Raw genomic sequence first — 21,461 nt, forward strand, 5'->3', positions numbered from 1 at the left:
CCCCCGTGGCTTCTTTTTCCAAGCTCCCCCCTTCCCTTCATCCTCCTCCTCTTCCTCCTCCCTGTATTTGTTTGGCAAAAGCCTCCATCATTAACCCCGCCCCCCTCCGCCATCAATTATTTACACGCACCTCTGGCTTCCTTTAGCCAAAGAAGGAACTCGGGCTCCGGTCAGGCGCCTTAGCATTTTAATCACCCCTAATGACTTTCTAATGCTGAATAAACATGGCGGAAAGCAGCCGGGGAGGATAAAAGCGCCTCTTTGTCGTAGACGCCTGGCCCCCACCCGTGTACCTCGTACGACTCGGCGTGCATTAAAGACCCCCGGGACTCCCCGACGTGAAAGGCAGAGCGCACGTCAGAATCAATGGGGTAGCATCCGGCGAGCAAAAAATACAGCAGAGACGAGCTAGTGTTGCCGTGGCGTCATGCCGCCTGGCATCCATGTCGCTAAAGCGCTTTTAGATGTCACGCTAGCTAGTGCAAAGATGGCGGGAAAGGGATATCGCTTCAGTGGTCTTTCGCTTCGATGGGATTACTCGGCAATGCTACTCATAGTCAGATCGTATATGTAGTTAGGATTAAATATAGATGCTTTTTTTTTAGAAGGGTGGAGAGTTGTAATGTGCCATCTGGGAGTTTGGGCCTTGTTAATACTGTACATTTTTTGTCCAAGATATAGGCATAAATAAACACTAGTCCATAGTGTGGTTTGCCTTTTTGTTTAAAGTTAGCTGGGATAGAGTCGAGCACCCCCGCGACCCTGATAAAAATAAGCAGTTTTTGTAAATGAATGGATCAGAACAAATACTCCATCTTATTGGCATCATTAAAAAAATGAAGAATAATTTTTGATCACACTCAGTCAAACTTCAGTCAAATTAGACTTAAACCACCATTTTCTCACTCCATTAAATGACATATCGAAATTGAAGGCTTACCACTCATTATTGGCTTCTTATTGCCATTGCTGATAATACAAACCAGTGAATATTACTCACAGGAACAAAAGTTCAAGCGATAAAAATGAACTTTTCCACTTGTTTTTTTCAATTCTGGCAAATCCAAAGCCATTAATGTCTTGTTTTTTTTCCGGCCAAAAAAACATCAGCACAAAACACTGAGTCACCTCCTTCAGTCCAATTGAATTTTTGGCGTGCCGCCGTTGCTCACGTAACACACGGCGCCGACCTGCCAACACACCTCACTCTCCAAAAGCCATCCACATCCAGAAAAGAACTCCCAAAAAGCAACTTTAACAAAATAGGCCAAGTGGCGTAGTAGCGGACATCCCATAAGAAATGTCCCTGGTATCACTGCTTTTATTTATACTGTTCAACATCAAACAGAAACAACAGCAAACTCAAAAGGCCATTTCCCGCCGTGCTCCTTTTCCTCTTTAAAGTCTGTTCGCATCGACACCATAATACTTTAAGAAAGAAAAACGTCTCCATTCATCGGCCGCCGGTCGCCGCGCCCGTCGGGCCCGTCGGGCCTTGACGTAATTACGCGATAAAAGAGATTTGATCGATTCAAACCGGAGGGCGGTATCCGAACAAAAAAAAAATGCTGCATTCTGCTGCGTCTGGGATGTAAAAGCACATTCGTTATCTTCCCGCGCACGCAAAAACAGCGCCAAGGTCAGTCCGGGTTCGCGCGTCGGGAATGACAATAAGGGTCGCCGACGGAAAGCCGCTTGAGAATTGATTCTTTATCCTCGCTATCCATCTTCCGGGTCGTGGACTCGTACGGCTAAGGCTACTTTCTGGGGAAATGTTTTTTAATACTAACGAACGTCATTGACGAGTTAATAACGATCCAATTGAGTTTATCAAATAGAGAAATGTAATGGATATTTTTTTGTAAGGGACAAAATGGCGGACAATTTGCGCTTTTTATTGCTTTGGGTGAAATTGAACGTAAGTTGAATGTGAAATTGTAATGTGGTATTTAAAACAGTTGGATCCATTTACGGCACTTTCACAAGAGCAAAATATTGATTTGAATTGTATGGCAGCCATTTACGTCCCTACCGCGTACATCAATAATGGTGCGAAAAATGTCACATTCATATTTTATAGTTTGCTGAAAACAAAAAGAAATAGGTTTGACCTTTTTGACCTCTCAAGTCAATCTGATTGGGTTATTAAATAGTAAAAATGGACACAAATCACAACATATTGCCACGCCAATGCGACAAAGCAATGTCAAAATTTTGTCCAAATGGCCAAATTCCAGCTCAAATTGTCCGCCATTTTGGCCAAACGATTTCCCGTTAAGGATTGGTCCTCAATTCTCAAATGGTTTTCCCTTGTCCAGATGATTGGCCTCTGAAAACCTTTTGTACGCTTGTTTTATACACATTGTGCTTCTTGTAGTCCACCATTGAAGAAGACGTCGATTGGTTATAGCGTATAAAACCCGCCGTTGTCCCAGTTGGGAAGGCGGAGCTTGTAGTGTGGGCGTGGCCAAAATCCATTGGGGTAAACTCCCAATCACAAGGTGCTCTCCAAGAGCCACTCGGAGCGAGACAGCCTGTCCCGGGGGCGCAGAACGTTTACGGTGGCGTTGACTTGCGGTAGCTCGCCGCTCATGGATAGGCTTCTCTTGGAGCGTAGCCCCGCCCCCGTCTTGGGGTACGCCACGTACAGGCGCTCCCTGGACGAGTCCGTGTTGAGGGAGTGTCTGCGGTTGACCCGCACGCCCCCCGCCGGCACCGTCATGTACTGGCGGGGTTGCCGGCGGACCCTGGGGGCCGCGCTCCAGCCGGCCGCTTGCACCCGCGCCAGTGCCGGCGACCCCGACGATGAGTTATTGCGGTTGACGTTGTTCAGCTGAACGTCGGCCCGCCGCGCTTCAGTGGGGCGTTTGGACCTCGGGGACGCCGGGTGCCAGCTGTGGCTGGCGGCCGAGGTGGACACGGTGCAGTCGGGTAGGATGATTTTGGGGGTGGAGGCGGCGGCCGGGGGCGCTCGCGGCTTGGCGGGCTCCGGCGGGGGCGCTCTTGGGCACTCTTTGTCGTTCTTCTCAGGGCGCAGGACTTGCTTGGAAAGAGATTTGGGGAGCCCGCAGCCTTGGAGTTGACCGTCGCTGCTCAGGGAACGGAGGTCGCCCATCTCCAGAGCCTAAGGGGGAAGCAAGATGGCGTTGGAGAATGGCAACATGGTAGGTAGGATTATGGAAAAATCTAACCTTATCACTCTCTCCCTGGTTGCAGACCCGGTAGCGCACAATGAGAAAGATGATAAAGGCCAGGACAGAAGCCACGATGATCCCGCCGATGATGACCACGATGGTTCCGCCCAGGAACTGCGACTGCATAAAGTGGCAGCGCAGGTACTGCGGTTCGGTGATGAAGTGGACGCAGCCCACCACCCGGGTGGCGGTCAGAGAGGTGACCTGGTCGTCGTAGATGGCCAGGACGCAAAGGTCGTATTGGGTCCCCGCCGCCAGGTTGTTGACCAGGATGCTCTCGCTGGTGGGCGGGATCATTCTGGAACAAACCAACACGTCAGGTAAGGGTTTTTTGTACTCTGAGAATGCACATATACATATGTGTGTACATGTGTGTATACATGTATGTGTATACATGTATGTGTATTCATGTGTATACATGTATGTGTATACATGTATGTGTATACATGTATGTGTATTCATGTGTATACATGTATGTGTATGCATGTGTGTACATGTATGTGTATACATGTATGTGTATACATGTATGTGTATACATGTGTATACATGTATGTGTATACATATGTGTATACATGTGTGTATACATGTGTGCATACATGTGTGTATACATGTGTATACATGTGTGTATACATGTGTATACATGTGTGTATACATGTGTATACATGTGTGTATACATGTGTGTATACATGTGTGTATACATGTGTGTATACATGTGTGTATACATGTGTGTATACATGTGTGTATACATGTGTGTATACATGTGTGTAAACATGTGTGTATACATGTGTGTATACATATGTGTATACATGTGTGTATACATATGTGTATACATATGTGTATACATATGTGTATACATATGTGTATACATATGTGTATACATGTGTATACATATGTGTATACATATGTGTATACATATGTGTATACATGTGTATACATATGTGTATACATATGTGTATACATATGTGTATACATGTGTATACATATGTGTATACATGTGTATACATATGTGCATACATGTGTGTGTACATGTGTGTATACATGTGTATGTATACATGTATATACATGTGTATGCATACATGTATATACATGTGTATACATGTGTATGTATACATGTATATACATGTGTATACATATGTGTATACATACGTGTATACATGTGTGTATACATGTGTGCATACATACGTATGTATATGTATAGGTATATATCGGTTAGATTGAAAACTTTGTTTGCGACATCACATGTGCAGAGGATTTTCGCCTGTACTTTTGGCAATTTTTTAGCGCCTGGGCTTGCCGTGTAGGTGTTAAATGTAAATTGAAACATCAAGGCAAGGCGATGAAAGCTTTGCGATTGCGGCTCCGCGGCACCAAAACACATTTTTTGTGTCGCCATCCCATCACGTCCCGATGATGATCGCCCAACAACACAGTTAGGAGAGATGAAAGACGCCACAGACGCGTCTTCTTTTGGGCTGAAGGCGCTTTCATCTTCAGCTTACTGCTGACATTTGTTTTTTTGTTTTTTTGATTATTATTTTGTTGATTAAGCGTTATCAAGGCGGTAAATGGTACACTCCAGGAAAAGGGGATTAGCCGTTGAAGAATGAGAAGTCGGACGCGGGGCATTAGAACTCCCATTGGGATTAATGGATAGCGCAAATAATGATAGACGGCACAGACAGGGGATTGGTCGCAGCGTCTCAGGGTGCTATACTAAAATAAGGGTGAAGACTAACACAACTTTTTTGATCGTCTAAATGCATGAAATATTTATAAATATTTTTTCTAGTGAAGAATACTTGTTACCATTTTCGATGTTACTTTTAAAAATATGACTACAAAGTATTGCACTAGCTGTATAGAAAACACAAGAATAAATTGTATTTACTGGCACATATGCAGACGCATATTTTGCCTTCCGGTGCTGCTATAAATAGTCTTTTAAAAGGCTTTTAAAAGGCTTTTGAAAATAGGCTCACCTGTACACCAGTGAGTCGTCGTAGCTTCCGTTGTACTGAATCTGAAACATTCGAATTCCAGGAACGCTCCTCTGGAAATTGAAGCGGACCACGGCCGAGGTGGACGTGGTGTCGGCCACCACCACTTTCTTCTCCGTGTCCCTTCCCACGGGCGCCTCCGCCCCCGTCTTGGTCACCGTGGCGATGTCCGAAGAGCCGGGGTCCGCTTCACGCTCGCCGCCAGTGTTGTTGGCCACGTGGGGAAGCTTGTCGATCAGCAGGACCACCTTCGTCTGGGCTTCGCCGGCCGGGTTGGACGCCACGCAGGTGAACGAGCCTGGAAAAGAGGTCAGTTTAAATCGCCGGCCACGTTTTTTTGGTCCGGGGAGGGTCGGAATAGAGGAGGGAGGAACTGCTGGGATTTTTAGAAAGCCATCAAAGCTCAAAGTGCTTAATAATTCAAATTCAACTATGAGTTTTTAATGGGCTCTTGGAAAAAGACCACCACATTTACAATATGATTTCTATCATAGTTATGGTACAGAAGTTTCAATTAGGGAAAAATATATCTATATTTTTACAACTTTATGTATCAATTAGGATATTCTGGGCCATGTAGTTTTATCATTGATTTTAATTCTAGTATTTAAAAAAATGGTATTAGTTGAGATGCCCTGTAAAAATAAAAGGAGGTCGTTTCAGCTCTGACAATGCTGTTGAGGGCTTATTATGTTATTCCACAATTTTTTAAACAGTCATAATCAGTACTCTATTATCTTTTTTTGACCTTCTGAAAGTACTGGTTAATTTATTCCACTGTTGAAATATTTAACTTGTTAGGAATATCCAGTGATTTCCATTTTTTTTCTCTGTAATTAGCCATTCATTGTTGAATGTGGATGGCGATAAACTTCAAAATCCTTTAAAGTTCAATTAAAAGTTTCATTTTAGAATGCTAACTTTAGAGTTCAAATTTTGAGTATCATACTCTTTCGTATAAATCAAAAGTTATTTAAAATAATAATAATGCTAGATCACCTTTTTGAAAAGAAAAGCCCAAAAACATGCGCTGGTCCTAAAAAAATATTCTTAATTTAGTCTTTTTGTGATGACTCAATCACCTTAATTACGCCCCCAAATCCACAATACTTGGCTCGGTATGATATGATCTCAATTTCCAAATTGGCTTAGCCAGCGTGACATCTGGGCTGGCGCAATTTGAGCAATCCAATCAAATCAATTTTCCCCTTCCAACCAAATTGGAAATGCTATTACTAGTTTGCCTTGACCTCCCGGAAAGAAGCGCGCGTGTTTTCAAAGAAAACTCAAATAGCCGTCAGTAAAGATAGCCAAGAGAGAGAGAGAGAGGGAGAGAAAACTAACCCGAGTCTTTGACGGTGCTGATGAGGATGTCCAACGTGCCGTCGGCGTGCACCGACGCTCTGGACGAGTTAGACATGAGGCGTCCGTCGGGGGCGATCCAGTGGACGACGGGCTCCGGGTCCCCTCGCGCCTTACATCGTAACGTCACGCTCTGACCCTCCAGGGCTCGCATCTCCTGCGACCACAACAGCGGAGGGGGGGCGATAAATCGAGCGCCTTTGGGCTTTTTTACGGCTCGGTCCCCTGTAAACGTAATCGACTATTGATCGCGTCGTAATGTTGAATTAGCGTCGATATGGCGGCAAATGCGCGTGAACCATAAATGTCTGCCACATTGCAAAACGGGCCTGAGATACAGTTACTTACGTTAAATGGATGGGATGTTTATCGTTGTCATTTGAAGCAGATGGGTTTGGAATGTCGGAATTGAGGTATTGGTGGCAGTTATGGAAATAAAGTAACATTATGAGTAATAATAATAACCTAATTAGTACAGAAAAGTGGGAAATGTTTCAATAATTACTACAGTAATGGTTCGATTTTTCATAAAAGTGGTGTCATGTGAAGGGAAGGATTTTAAATGCACTTTTTTTTTATTTCCATGGATGCACACTAACTATGACTAATGATGAGTAAAAAGTGTTTTGTAAAATGGATGACCTTTAGGCAAATTGTTTCTTGTTAGTTAAGCTAACTGTGCTTTTGCCATGTGTTTATTTAGTTAAGGTGCTATTCATAATGACATGTGTGTTTCATGCTTTCTCATGATCTCATTTAAGGTTTTCACCCTGAGATCAACACTTCCCTTCAAATAAACAACAAAAAGAAGAAAAAGTCCCTGGTGAGTTATTCACACACTTTTCCTACTCATTGTCGGGTTTTTCAGTCAAAGCAACGAATGATCTAAATCTTCAAATAACACAGGTAATAAACAGTACTGAAATTACAGTACAAGTCATAATAGTTATAGTCATGCTTTTTGGAGAACTTCAGGCCACTTGTTATGTATGCGATGGCCTTCTTATGGGTAAAAGTTGTTTCCAAAAAATACTTTGACAATATCATGCCGGTGGAGATGCCCCGGGGGGCCTCCCGACAGCTTTAAAAGTCTGCCAAGTGTGATATTTGATGTGAAGCTACAGCGGATTATGAGAGAGTTTTGGGGGTCGCACCTGAGAGTGCCTTGTGATGAGAGGAGGCTCACACAGGAACTCCTCTTCCGACACGGTCCAGAAATAGCGTCCGGCGAGGTGCTGGGGCGAAGCGCAGGTCTCCAGGTCGTCCTCGCGCCGCAACCTCCGAAGCCAGAGAAGCTCGCAGTTGCACCTCAGCGGGTTTCCGCCAAAGCTTAATGCGAACGATGTGGGGCTTATGATCCCCGAGGTGGCCAGGACACCCGCTCTGTGGAACCATAAATTATATTATTTTACTATTATGTCATTTTTTTTTTGTTTAAGAAGGACAATTTTGTCAACTTTATAACTACTGATATGTGTTGAAAATAGGACATGTATAATGAATATGTTGTATTTGACTTATTGCTTTCAGGAAAGATTTATATAATTAAACTTTTAATTATACTGGTAAAAAAAATTATAAGTGCAAGATTGGAAAAAATAACTTTTGTTTTATAGTTCCTGTGGTCTTAATATGTGATGATTTGGTCTTGTAAGTTTGGATTGTTGAACATGTATCAACTGTATTTTCCTTCCCCTGGCAATGTTATTGTTTGTTATTGCCCTCCTACGAACCAATACTACGTCACACTGTGCTTAACCTGGACTGGTCGCGTTCAGATGACGTTGAAAGTAGGTCAAACGTGGTCCAGAAACGCCCATTTAAATGAGTACTATAGCGGAATGTATGGAGAAGTTGTTTGGGGCACCAATACTACGTCACACTGTGCTTAACCTGGACTGGTCGCGTTCAGATGACGTCGAAAGTAGGTCAAACGTGGTTCACAAACGCCCATTTAAATGAATACTATAGCGGAATGTATGGAGAAGTTGTTTGGGGCAAAATATACTTCAAAAGAACAGCAAAGATCGTCACGTAAAGCTTTTTTTTGTTTGTTTTTAACGGAAAGCTTTTTGTTTTTTACAGTGAACTAATGCGACGTACTGAGGTTAAACGTGATGGCGAGGAAAAACGCAAGAACTGCAGAATTGACCATACAACAGGTTAGTTTCTCATCTTTTGTCTGCAATACGCTTAATTGCCTCATTAAAATAGAGATAACAACGTAAATAAAAGCTTTTTGAGGGAAAACAATGTTTTTAGCGAGTGTCACCTCATGCAATGTTAATATGTATAATCCAGTTGTGAAAAAGGCACTATACAACAAAATAGAATTGTAGACATGAATAGCTCGAAAACGTCTTATGCATAACTTCTACTCAGCAAAATGGAATTGTAGACATGAATAGTTCTAAAAACTTCCATTTTATGCATAGTTTGCGCTCACCTTTGGAAAATAGGGTCCGGGGGTAACTTCTGCAGCTTGTTGGAGGTGACATCTAACCTCTTGAGCTTTTGCAGGCCAGCAAAGGTGCCCTCCGGGATGTGGCTTAGCATGTTGTGGTCCAAGTTAAGCGTATGGAGACTAGCCATCCTCTGGATGGCCACCCAGGGGACGCTCTCCAGGTTGTTGTATGACAGATCCAGCTCTTCCAGGGCCGTCAGGTCGTTGAAAGCACCGATCTGGATGTGCGTGAGCTGGTTGTTGTTGAGGATCAGGTGGTGCAGCTTTGACATGCCGCTGAAGGTGTCATTGGTGATGCGTGTCAGCCGGTTGCTGTCCAGGTGGAGCGCCCGCAGGTTCTCCAGGTCTTTGAAAGCGTGCGGCACGATGGTCCCGATGGTGTTGCGGGAGAGCGTCAGGTCCACCAGCTTAGTCATGTTGGCAAAGTCCTTGCGCTTGACGCTGGTGACAAAGTTATCCCCCAGCCGCATTTCCACCGTGTGCCGGTCGATGTTGGGAGGCACGAACAGGAGGCCTTTTTTGTCGCACAGCGTGGCCAAATTAGGGTTGAGGACCTGGCACACGCAACGTTTGGGGCACACTTGAACCTTGTGGGCCTTGACGGCCACGCACGCCACCATCAGATAAAGCAGGAGGAGCTCCATCGGATTGGTCGTTCGCGCGCTGGCGCCTGCCGAGATAAGGGAGAAAGAGACGCAGATAGAAGGAAATGCTTTATCGAGCCGAGACGTCGCAGCGCTGTCGTCGCTATTAAACATTCATTTGTCTTGCTGGGGGGAATTGGTCCCTTTCAAGGCGGGCCCAGACGCTTTTGAGCCTCTGGCGCTTCGTTGCGAGATTGTAAATAGAATCATCGGCTCGCCAATGTGTCCAAAAGGTGAGCGGGGGGGGGGGGGGTGCTGGAGCATGAGGAATGCGCCGCGAATTAGACGGGGAACTAATTAGTCACCTGCAGACTTCACAGGGGTGCTTTGTGTTGGATGATTTGGGGTGCTCTTGAGGACCGTTTTCATTTTGAAAAGCTTCATTTTTAGCCTTGCTCTGTTGCCGGGGCCAACAAGAGAATTTCAAATTTATCCGGCATGAAATCGTAGGCATTTATTTCCTAGTGTCAGTTGTCTTTTGTTGTTTTCTGGCATTTGCACTGGGTTGTAGCGCTTCCGGTCAGTCGCATTTTCGATTCCGGCCGGATCTGGGTAATCTACCCCCCCGGCCTTCATTATCCGTGTAACCCACACTATTAGCAACAGCTCTCGTCAGCAATGTTCCGTCACCACGGTACAATCAGAAAGCTGTTGTCTTTTCCCGTTCCAAATAATTGAAGACGTGCTTGTTTTAAGCCCCACTCGCACACGGACTAAAAAAACACCCGGAGCTCGACTCGTGGTTATTTCACGCCGCCACCACGTCTGAGGAAGAAGAAGGGAAAGAGAAAAAGCAGCTTTGATGATAATGCGCCAGCGCTTTACGTCTAGCCCGTCCCGCTTTTCCGACTTTATTCCCTTTCACACAATTTCTATGAAATTTGGCGCACGGGGGAGCAGAAAGTCGAGTGGAAACTTAACAGGCTTAGAAAATACTCATCGCATTGACAATTGCTATTAACACAACATGACAGGATAGATGAGTCGAGCGTTGAACTTCACAGTTTTTGCTTTCTGCGACGTGGTAGAATCCGCCGCCGTTTCAAAGCGGCTTATGTCTGCGAGCCCGCCTCCCGACTCCGATTCCGCCTTTCCTGCCTTTCCGGTTAGCTAAAGCCGCGGTTCGCGCCTTCGCACACCCCGGGGTGAAAGTTTGAAGCCCGATCCGAAATAGAACGGGCTCGACCACGTGCTCTGTCGCGCCATTGATTTTTGTCTCGCTCTCTCTCGCCGCTATTACTTGAGAAGCAGTCGAAATGAAGGATAAGGGCAGATCCATTTTATAAATCTCGAGACCTTGTCGGAGCGTAAAGTGAAGATCGTATAGTGAGTGTCAAGAGATGAAATTTGGAGTCATTTTTTTCTTCCCAAAAGTCAAGACCAATCCAATGAAATGCCCAGAACAAGAAATGGCTATCCCACACCTGCGGTAAAAATCCCCAGACTAACCTTTAAATACGGACCAAAATGGTCTGATTTATGATCATGGCCGTGTGGTTTGCCCCGTAATGCCTCCATTGTCGACGCCGCGGATAAAAGTCCGGCCCCGTCAAATAAATGCCGCCGCGAATTCCAAAGCCAACGTGCGTCTAATAACCTCGACATCCCGGGCAAAGGGGAAACATCGGGTGGCGCGGCGACGGTTCGGGAGGGTCGGCGACCGTCGTTACACTTTGACAGTCGAGGAAAATGGCGGACAGAAGGGGGTCGGATTTGAAATGCGCCGGGGTGGCGATAAGGGAGAAATGATTTTTATATTTTTTTGGCTGAGCAATTAAAAAGCTCATCGTACTAAACTATCAGCAGAGAGCCATCCCGGGGAGAGCCTAGCATACTTAGCATTGTATTATTATACCTGCCAAAATGTTATTTGCCAGGAGTTTATGTGCATTCATGTTTAGTTGCATGCATGGAACTGAGGTCTAAGTCTGTGAGTTACAGATTGATAAGGATTTGGGATACAGAGGTTTGTTGTTTTTAGGATTAGTTTCAGTATGATTTATTTAATAAGGGGCAACACATAGGAATGAACATTTATACTTATATATGTAAGATTGTAGCCTATGCTAATTGCTATTAAGTTTCAGGTATGAAGAGAGAAGGTGCTTTGGCCAATTTAGTACTCTTTTTGAAGGGAGCTACACAGTCACCTCTAGAGCCAGCCTTTGTTGATGTGTTGAATTTTTTGTAAAATCTATACAAATCATCAAAAAGTACAATTGTACAATAGTAAAATGTGTACAATCACAATCTAGGTTGATATTACTGGTAATATGATGGGTTATTAGAGCTCATCTTGATATACATAGTCATACTTAGGGTTGTTAGGCAGAACATCTGAGCAACTCAAATGTTTGTGCTGTCTTTAAAGTGTAGCCAAGTTCTAGACGGACATTGATGAGGCCAACGTTTGCACTAATGGAGAGCAAATTTGAATCCGATGAAATAGATTGCCTTTTTATTGTCACCATGCGAGCCACGTCGTTCGCTCCTCCGAGTCTGACCGACCGGGCCTTTTGTAGATGCGCAAACAGGCACAGCAACCGACCCGCAACTTCCAGGCTCAAATTGCGCTCCAGACGTAATATCGATCGAGCGGGTGGCCAAGCGGGCCGTTCCGCGCTCCCCCCCTCCCTCCCCCGCCACCTTCTTCCCGTAGAAAATGTAGCCAAACGTCCCCCCTTATTTGCATTTCATTATCGGCGTTCCAGCGGGATTTGCATAACAGGTTGCGCTCATCAGGTACGCGGACAAATAAGCAGATAATCAATCAACGGGTTCATCCATCAGGCGCTTCGTCTTTTAAATGTCACCGCGCCGCCCAACACTCATTACCCGGCACGCTCATTTGGCTCCAGATAAGCCCGACAAGCCCCCCCCCCCAAAAAAAGCGTACTGACCGTTGTCTCTTGCCCAGTCAATCACATGTTGCTTTACCACCTCCCGGCTTGTCTAGGCGCCCCCGGAGAATGCAACAGACTGACAGCGCACGCCCACACGTGCGCGCCGGTGGGCGGAAAGCTGCCTAATAGAGGCAGCTCGCCATACAACCCCCCCCCCCCCCAGCTATGGAAACAGACGACTGCAGAAAAGCAGTGGTGTAAGGTAGCGGAGAATATAGACGCTCTCCCACGGGCGGGCAGCCAGGCGGGCGAGAAAGAAACTGGCCTGGCGACCGGGGCGAGGCGGAAATGTTTTGCCGGGTTGCGTCACGGCTCTCAAAAGACTCGGGCCGGGACGGGAATGTTGGGGAGGCTACGCGAGATGAATAAGATGGTTGGAGAATTGATTTTTGGGTCAGAAATCGCTTGCAGAATTGGAGATGCTACATTGTCGTTCAGAAATTGTAAAGTTCATGTGAAGGTGCATTTGTAAGAACTGAGAAAACTAGCTCGAAAATATTCTAAAATACTTTTTTTCTTAACCCCCCCAAGTAGTTTTGCTCTTTTCCAGATAGAATCTACTCAAGGCAAAGTCAACATTCCAGAAACTTTAAATTGGGAGGGAGGGTTCAAATTTAAACAGGGCTGTTTGTGAAATATAGTTTTTTTTCTGACATTTTGTGATCTTGACATTCCTCAAATTTAAAGAAGTACACAAAATGCAGTACTTTGCTGCATTTTATCAAGAAGCAACCTGATAATCAGAGCTTTGCTAGCCCTATAATGTCCAATTTGACTCAAACGAGAAGCAAGATGGCGGAAAAAATGACCCCGACGATGCAGGAAAGCGACCTGCCTCGGATGGCGCGTCGTCCACCCGTTAACACTTAGCACGTGTCGCGACGCTTCCCCCGAACGCGCTAACTCTTGGGTGACAGCCGCGGAGCCATGGTAACACTGGAAACGTCACATTAATAAGTGGAGGGTGAGGGGGTGAGGGGGGGGGGTGGGTGAGATGCAATCAGGGGAGGAGGGGTGGGGGCTCATTTTCAAGATCCCTTAATGACATTTAGAACAAAGAATCCCTTGAGGAGAACGCACCCGGACAATTTAGTCACGGATAACAAATGAGGTTCTGCTTTAAAGCCCCCCGAACATTGTCAGGGCGCTATTCTTCGCTAATGGCGAGAGACGGCCGTTGATGCTAATGCCGCCGACGCTAGCGATGGAGAGTGGGTGTCCAAGTGGCGGCCCGGGGGCCAAATATGGCTCACCGCAGCATTTTGTGCGGTCCGAAAAAGTTAATCATGAGTGCTGACTTTCTGTTTTAGCTTCAAATTCAAATGAGGATTATAGATGTATATTATGTTTCCTGATTTTCCCCTTTTTAAACCAAAAATTGTAATTTCTAAGCCAAAATGGTACTATAAAATGGTAATATTTTCCTTTTTTTGTTTTTTTTCCTAGTTAGAAACAATAAAATAGATCATGGCTTAAAAAAGAGAGAATTTAGACTATTTTGAGGTCAACTATGTCTCTAAATAAACAATTGGCTATCTCAATAAAAGCAGTCCGCGGTCACTTTGTCATCGACTTGCGACATCTGGAATTTACGACCTTGCGCCTGGTCGGCCATTACGTCCCCCCACAACATAGTTTCTGCTTAATTAGCGGCTTGTGCTTCTCCGTGTTTTTGCTGCCGGGATTGCCTTTGTTTTTTTCCCCCGCCATCCTTTCTTTTTTTTCACACGATGGCCCCAAAGACGAAAGCCGGGTCTTCTCGGTTCAGCCAAAAAATAGCAATTACCATGGAAACCAAGCGGAGAAAAGGCGAGAGATACCGGCGCGCATAACGATATGACGATAAAGATAACAGAAGCAAAGTCCAAACCCAGCGGCCATTGAGCCCTCGATCTCACAACTGCGAGCCGAACGTGCTAAACACTTAACCACCGCGCCACTTTATTCGGAGTATTTTGACAACAATTGAAATTTTAGCAGAGAAGATTTGGAAAATGTATTTATTGATGATATATTTATAAGTAGTATTCATTGATTATGTGTTTGTTGTTATTATTTGTGCATTTTTGTTGTTGACTAATTACTGGTTGGTGGTGAAGCTATAAATCGGATTAGACTTGTATAACACAATGAAAGCATTCATTTAGTTGCCATTTTTGGTCGACATAACGAGCCCCAGATTCCCCGACGACGAAAAAAAGCGTTTGTGGGCCCCATTGTAAAGCGACGTGGGTCTCCTTTGAATGCAATTTGCGTCAATCCCGCCCGCCTCCGATTGCCACGACGTGTGCTGCAGTGCAACACAATGCCCTGATACATTTTTTTTTTGTTTCTTTGCATTTCAGGTGGAGGAGGAGGAGGATGATGATGATGGCCGTCCGTATGCAATTTCGGTGGCAGCTGCAATTTCGCTGCTTTGACTGGGATGTCAAGGTATCATCATCTCTACACGCGCTTTTTGTATGTGTGTATGTGAGCGTCATGCTAAGTAGAGCCCTGTGCTTGCTGACAAGTGCTGTTCATCAGCATTTGTGAGTCTCCCTCCCCCTGGCATTTGCCAAGCAAAACGTTTCGCCCGGCGTCACAGCGTCAAAGCAAACGGGCACCCGGACGGACGGACACCCTGGTATTTTCCGACGCTCATCTGCATTCCGCCGCCACTCTCCTACGATCGCACCCCCTGATGTGAAGCGGGAGGAGGTGGAGGCTCGTGACCTGGGATTTTTTTTTCTTTTTCGCGCCGAGAAACCTTGAAAAGCTCTCCGGAATATCAATCTACGTTCCCCTCGGCCCGTTTAATTCCTGGCGGGCGGTTGGCGGGGATGCTTTTGCGTATGGGGGGGGAGCCAGAAAGGGAAAATAAGTTGAATCCCTTCCCACGATCGTAGACAGATTCATCCGGCGGCTGGTTTTTTGGCAGATTTTTGCGTTAAGAAACGAGGACGAGCTAAATTGAAAGGGAATAGAGTCGCTTTTGCTTGTTTGGGGGGAAACAAAAATGAGCAAATACCAGAGAAGTAGAGGAAATTGGCTGTCTGGGTTAGTACTATTTGTACTTTTACAAGAATTGGAGGCGGATATGGCATTTTTTTGGATGAAAGTCGCTTTGTTTGATGAACACAAGAACTTGAGGGGATCCAAATGTCAGCTTGCTCCATTAGTACTCACCCACCAAGTGAACTGAATTGAACTTATCGTACTGGAGGGAAAAAAACAAGCATTTTGGCCCACTAAATGTATGGAAATGGATTGAATTCCCATTAATGTCAATGGCAGGCATTGAGCAATTCAGAGACAAAATGTATCCTTTCAAGGTTTGCGACCCCACCAAATAATAACCCACGTGATGACTAATGCTTGTCATAAGGAGATGCCTTAGATAATCTATGTAAAAATATGATGTTTATTAGCGCATTTGGGCGCAGAGTGGCCCATCAGGCGCCGCGCCCCAATTAGCAGTCGGGCGCATTATCATCCAAATAGCACCTCCAGCAGGAAAAAAAATGGCTCGTGTAATCACCTCGGTTGTTAACTGAGACGACGGCGACCACCGAGGCGTGTAAGTGAGCTAGCAGAGTGCGGCTAGGACATGTTATCAGGTGGAGTGCCATCTCATTGGCTGCCGTTGACGGCAAAGCCATTTTGATTGGGAAAGATCCGGCCTAATCGCTTTGTATGTCTATGGTAGCTAATAATAGTCTGGTTTGTTTGTTTATCATGGTGGAAAAATGGAAATGTGGGAGTCATTGTTGTGATATTTTCAGAGGTTGGTGTAAATGTGAGTGGATATTTGACAGTTAAGTGCTGTTTTCAGTCATTATTTTAGCAGTGTTGGGAATGTTTATGCATTAGTTGTACTTTTTTTTCCCATGGTGTCAGCAGTTTTGTGTTCTCGATTAGCAAAGTTAACGATCCTTGGGAAACCCTACAAAATACACTGTTGATAAACAAAAACAGGTCAGATAAAAGTCGTAAATGTCATCAAATCAGGGGTTGCCAGAAAGCCATAATATGCTATTTTGCGTCTGTAATCAAGTCTAAAATGTTCATTTCTTTAGTAGCACAAGCCAGAGTTTCCATTGCTTTTCCACCTTAAAACAAATGCAACACCACCCTTCCTTGGAAAATGGTTCACCCCATTTATTCCCCCTCACCCTAGCACCTGTCCTAAACCTTTTTATTCAAGTCGACAACCCCGCCATTGGTGTCCCGGTACATTTGGACACACCCACTTTCACCTCGCTTCCCCGGTGGATTGAATTTTGGCCATTTTGTTCCCATCTCCCCATTTCAGATGTCAGTAATGCAATTTGAAACTCCGGTGGGGACGCAAACCAAAGCCTCCACCCTTTCCCGCAGTTGAGTAAACTCCGGCAAGCCCACGCCAGAAACACGTCTTTTGACAACTGCGTCCCGATCCGTGTCGGCGCACATCGCAACCCGTCTGGAGGCGCCCTAATGTTCCCCCCGGAATAGACGCCATCACACCTTGCGACTGTAGGTGTCATTTGCATATCATATCAGATCGCTAAATCACGGAAAAAAAGCTTTGTCGGTAGCGCCTATCTAAAAAAAAAAAAAAAAAATAGCCGCAGCAGATGTCTCGTATGAATTACAGCGTCCGCACGTGAAGGGAAAATAAACTCAAAACGTTTCTTTTTTTTTTTTTTCTGACCTTGCAGAAGCGCCGGATGCGAGAAGACGCCGCCGCCGGTCAATTAACATGGGCCGCTCTCGAGTTGATTGACAGCCGGGAGAAGAATTCCATTTACCTTGCGGAGGACACGTCCGGCCGCGCCGGTCACGGGGAGAAGACCGGCATCTCCTCCAAGAAGAAGAACGGTAATTAATTCAGGTGTCCCGCACACGTTGGCGTTGTTTCCGGTAACATGTGGCCGGCCTTGGCAGCCCTATCGATGCCCTTCAAGGAGGGAGGAAGAAAAGCTCTCTGGCGCGCCGGGGAGGAGTGAGCATCGCTTGGGGGGGAAGCAAAAAAAAAAGAGAGAAAAAAGAACGGGGAGGATGAGCGAGATAGAAAAGGGATGACGAGAGATAGCGAGCGAGCGAGAGATAGAGAGAGAGGACGGATGCTTCTTTTGGAGCAGCCCCTGCGAAGGACCGCAGCCAGATGTTCCTATAATTCCTCTCGCTCGTCCCTGCTCTCTCTCCTAATCCAGATTGCCCGCGAGGTCGCCGCCACCGCCGTCACACATCCGCGCGCGCACACACATATCATCTCGGTCTCCGCCCGCGCTCGTGCTCCGAATGGCAATGGCGGCCGCACAGAGAGCGCTTTTGTGCGCACGGGCAGATGCGAGACGCGCGCACGCACGCCAACCCCGCCGGCCGTGCTCGCGGCACAGCGGGCATTATTTATTCATGTAAGAGAGAGAGGGAGAGAAAAAAAGATAGCGGAATGCAGTAGGAGCCACGTTCGGGACGGGGGTTGACAAGGAAGATGGCGTGGTGGATGTGGGGAAAGTGACTGCCCCTGAAAAGTGGGAAAAGTTGGGGTAATCCGAAGTATGGGATTTGTTTTGCTGATGGGACGGAAATTTGACAGAGGGGGGATCGTGATGGGAATTAAGCGGGAGGTCCACCATTTTGTTTGATTGAGATATGGTGAGGTATATTAGGGATTCTTTTTTAGGTAGTTAATATTTTGGGTCATGTAGGTCACTGTTAATTTGGTGTAACTGATGTGAGTCAAAATGTGTGTCACCATATATAGAAAAAAAAATCATTTTAAAATATGGGGGAATAAGTACAAAGTGATAAAATGTTCAATTTAAAAACAGAAATGCAATCTAGTTATGGTCCCCAATAATACTCCAAAGTTGATCAATAATAAATGAGATAGCATTAATAATAAATAAAAATTCCCTTTTTTTATACATTTTTAATGAAACACTATTTGAAATAAAAAATAATTGCAATTTATTATTTGTTTCCAATTTGAAAATGTTAAAAAACAACAACCTACATTTGAAAAATGTAAAACTAGTTACTATATGATTAATGACTTACATAACTCATTATACTCTTGCCTACAGTATACGTCCCATTCATTTTACCTGTGTGAACCGATTGTGAATAGTCATGTTTCAAAATTGCTGCCACGTCTCCCACTCGAACGCCCAGGGCCGTCCGTCAAAGGTTAGAAAGCCAGATGATATTTTTGTGATCAATTTTTGTGTCTGTTCTGGTGTTATTTCTCACATGTTGCAATCAAAGTACAGCTGCAGGGATCAGTGGTTGAATTTGTGTTGACTTAGCTGAAACTTAAAGCTCCCCTGTGGATCCGTGTTGGCTTTCCACACCACCCTCCCCCAATCCGCATTATATACGCTCAGGTTTATTTACGCGGCCTTTAATCATAAAAGTGTCTCCGAAAGGACCACGGCCCCACATTTCACCAAAATCAACATCTTTCCCTCATCTCAACTCCCATTTCGGCAAGGTAAAAGTCCAAGTGAACACATTGTAGCGTGAAGATGGAATCTGTAGAGCGGGTCGCAGTGAAAAGTGGCCGTAAAACAGGACAAAAACCACTGCCTGGGCGTGCCTGGGATGTCTACACTTTTGGGCCTTGTAAAGTGCTTTTCAAACAACCAGCACAAATGGAATACTTTATCTAGAAAACACTATAAGTACCCTATTTTCCGCACCACTAATGAATGGCCTATCTTAACATTTGTTTCATATATATAAGGCGCACTACATTGTAAGATGCAGTAGTAGTAGTAGTAGTAGTAGTAGTAGTAGTAGTAGTAGTAGTGGTAGTAGTAGTAGTAGTAGTGGTAGTAGTAGTAGTGGTGGTAGTAGTAGTAGTAATAGTAGTAGTGATGGTGGTATTTGTAGTAGTTGTAGTAGTCATAGTAGTAGTGATGGTGGTATTTGTAGTAGTTGTAGTAGTAATAGTAGTAGTGATGGTGGTATTTGTAGTAGTTGTAGTAGTAATAGTAGTAGTGATGGAGGTATTTGTAGTAGTTGTAGTAGTAATAGTAGTAGTGATGGTGGTATTTGTAGTAGTTGTAGTAGTCATAGTAGTAGTGATGGTGGTATTTGTAGTAGTTGTAGTAGTAATAGTAGTAGTGATGGTTGTATTTGTAGTAGTTGTAATAGTAATAGTAGTAGTGATGGTGGTATTTGTAGTAGTTGTAGTAGTAATAGTAGTAGTGATGGTGGTATTTGTAGTAGTTGTAGTAGTCATAGTAGTAGTGATGGTGGTATTTGTAGTAGTTGTATTAGTAATAGTAGTAGTGATGGTGGTATTTGTAGTAGTTGTAGTAGTAATAGTAGTAGTGATGGTGGTATTTGTAGTAGTTGTAGTAGTAATAGTAGTAGTGATGGTGGTATTTGTAGTAGTAGTAGTATTAGTAATAATAATAATAATACAGAACTATATCACTGTATTTTACAAAATACGTACTGTTTTTCTGATCAAATATTCTCTTCTTTAGCTCTCCAAAACAACATTGAAAATGCAGTCAGCCATTTTGCTGTCCCTTCTGTATTCCTCCAGACCAGAAATTTTCCATCCAACCACATTGAAACGGTATGTACACCACTCATAACAACACATCTTGTTATTCACATTCTGGGCTTCTATGCTATTTTATTTCAACATTAGTCATGCCAGTGCGACTTGACAACCTAATTATTTTCAGATGTAGTTAAATACATAATGGAAAAAGTATTCCATGATACAACCAGCATTCATTCCTGTCACTTCAACAAACACATCTGGCAATTTAAAGCTCATATTACAGATTTCTTTCCTAATCAATAGTTTGATCCCAAGGCCGGAGCAGATCAATACGGACGCTAGTGAGGTCATCTCGGCAAAAGCTTCATTGAGAACTTCATTAAGTACACTGCTAGAATTCCTTATATCCAGCGTCAGGTCTCGCTACACATGACGACTCATTCACAGCCATTGAAGACGATATATGTCCAATCCCATTTCTGAATTTAGTAGAACATATTCTTTTTGGGAGTCGTTCCCTTTGAGGCCAATTAGCAGACTCTACTGTGCCGATTACTAGTATGATGGAGGGGGCTTCTACTTTTATACTCTTGACTTACCTTTGAACTGTAACTCAACTTGGTATGCTCTGGTAGTTACCCTCCTTACCTTGAAGTTGGATAATTAGCCTTTGGGTTGCACAAATTGCGCAGCGGTAGCCCCGCGGGGTCCACGGTCATGTTTATTTCAGACAATATCTCATCTAGTTGATTATACGGCATATTGTAACGGCAACACTTTGCGGCGGACGTAATTATGACAGGCGGGCGCACGGCGGGCGGGAAGTGTTAATGTCAGAAGCCATATTTGAGTGAGTCACCGGGACGGTTGGCGGCCAGAAAATTGCATTGACACACGGCGCCCACGCGCACAGCAGTCAGAGTTGTCGGCGATAAGGCGCTTTTTAGGTGCGTGCTGTTGACCGACTGCATGAGATGGCATCTAATGATTGTCTTGCGGTGTCAATGGCATCAGTGATGATGACAAAGCCTATGTCCCATTATTAAGACAGCTTTCCTATTAAAGGACAATTCTCGCAGGTAAAATGTCCAATTCAAACAGATTGGACATTTTGTAGTAGTGGTAGTAGTAGTAGTGGTAGTAGTAGTACTAGTAGTAGTAGTGGTAGTAGTAGTGCTAGTAGTAGTAGTAGTAGTGGTAGTAATAATAATAGTAGTAGTGGTAGTAGTAGTAGTGGTAGTAATAATAATAGTAGTAGTGGTAGTAGTAGTACTAGTAGTAGTAGTAGTACTAGTAGTAGTAGTAGTACTAGTAGTAGTAGTAGTACTAGTAGTAGTAGTAGTAGTAGTACTACTAGTAGTAGTAGTAGTACTACTAGTAGTAGTAGTAGTGGTAGTAATAATAATAG

The 21,461-nt window shown here is 44.6% G+C and overlaps 1 protein-coding gene and 2 long non-coding RNA genes across 4 annotated transcripts; 2 read left to right on the forward strand and 1 right to left on the reverse strand.

Annotated features, from left to right (window-relative positions):
- Positions 1-699: 699 nt before the first annotated feature.
- lrfn5b (leucine rich repeat and fibronectin type III domain containing 5b) lies at positions 700-17,901 on the reverse strand. Of its 2 annotated transcripts, none has more exons than XM_077710616.1 (7): positions 17,337-17,901; positions 9,000-9,687; positions 7,708-7,936; positions 6,536-6,710; positions 5,174-5,489; positions 3,192-3,492; positions 700-3,124 (listed from the first exon to the last, which is right to left on the reverse strand). In XM_077710616.1, the coding sequence occupies exons 2-7, from the start codon at positions 9,659-9,661 to the stop codon at positions 2,495-2,497; spliced, it is 2,313 nt and encodes a 770-aa protein (XP_077566742.1). In that variant the 5' UTR covers positions 9,662-9,687; positions 17,337-17,901; the 3' UTR covers positions 700-2,494. The 2 variants fall into 2 exon arrangements, with proteins under 2 accessions (XP_077566742.1, XP_077566741.1); XM_077710615.1 differs by having other exon boundaries at positions 17,240-17,901.
- LOC144187397 (uncharacterized) lies at positions 5,201-8,717 on the forward strand. Its single transcript, XR_013324857.1, has 3 exons — positions 5,201-5,500; positions 7,315-7,376; positions 8,639-8,717. It is a non-coding gene; the product is annotated as an uncharacterized LOC144187397 (long non-coding RNA).
- Positions 14,780-20,122, forward strand: LOC144187385 (uncharacterized). Its single transcript, XR_013324855.1, has 3 exons — positions 14,780-14,997; positions 17,247-17,406; positions 20,028-20,122. It is a non-coding gene; the product is annotated as an uncharacterized LOC144187385 (long non-coding RNA).
- Positions 20,123-21,461: the final 1,339 nt, after the last annotated feature.

Source organism: Stigmatopora nigra, chromosome 2 (assembly GCF_051989575.1).
Source record: "Stigmatopora nigra isolate UIUO_SnigA chromosome 2, RoL_Snig_1.1, whole genome shotgun sequence".
NCBI classification, from domain to species: domain Eukaryota; kingdom Metazoa; phylum Chordata; class Actinopteri; order Syngnathiformes; family Syngnathidae; genus Stigmatopora; species Stigmatopora nigra.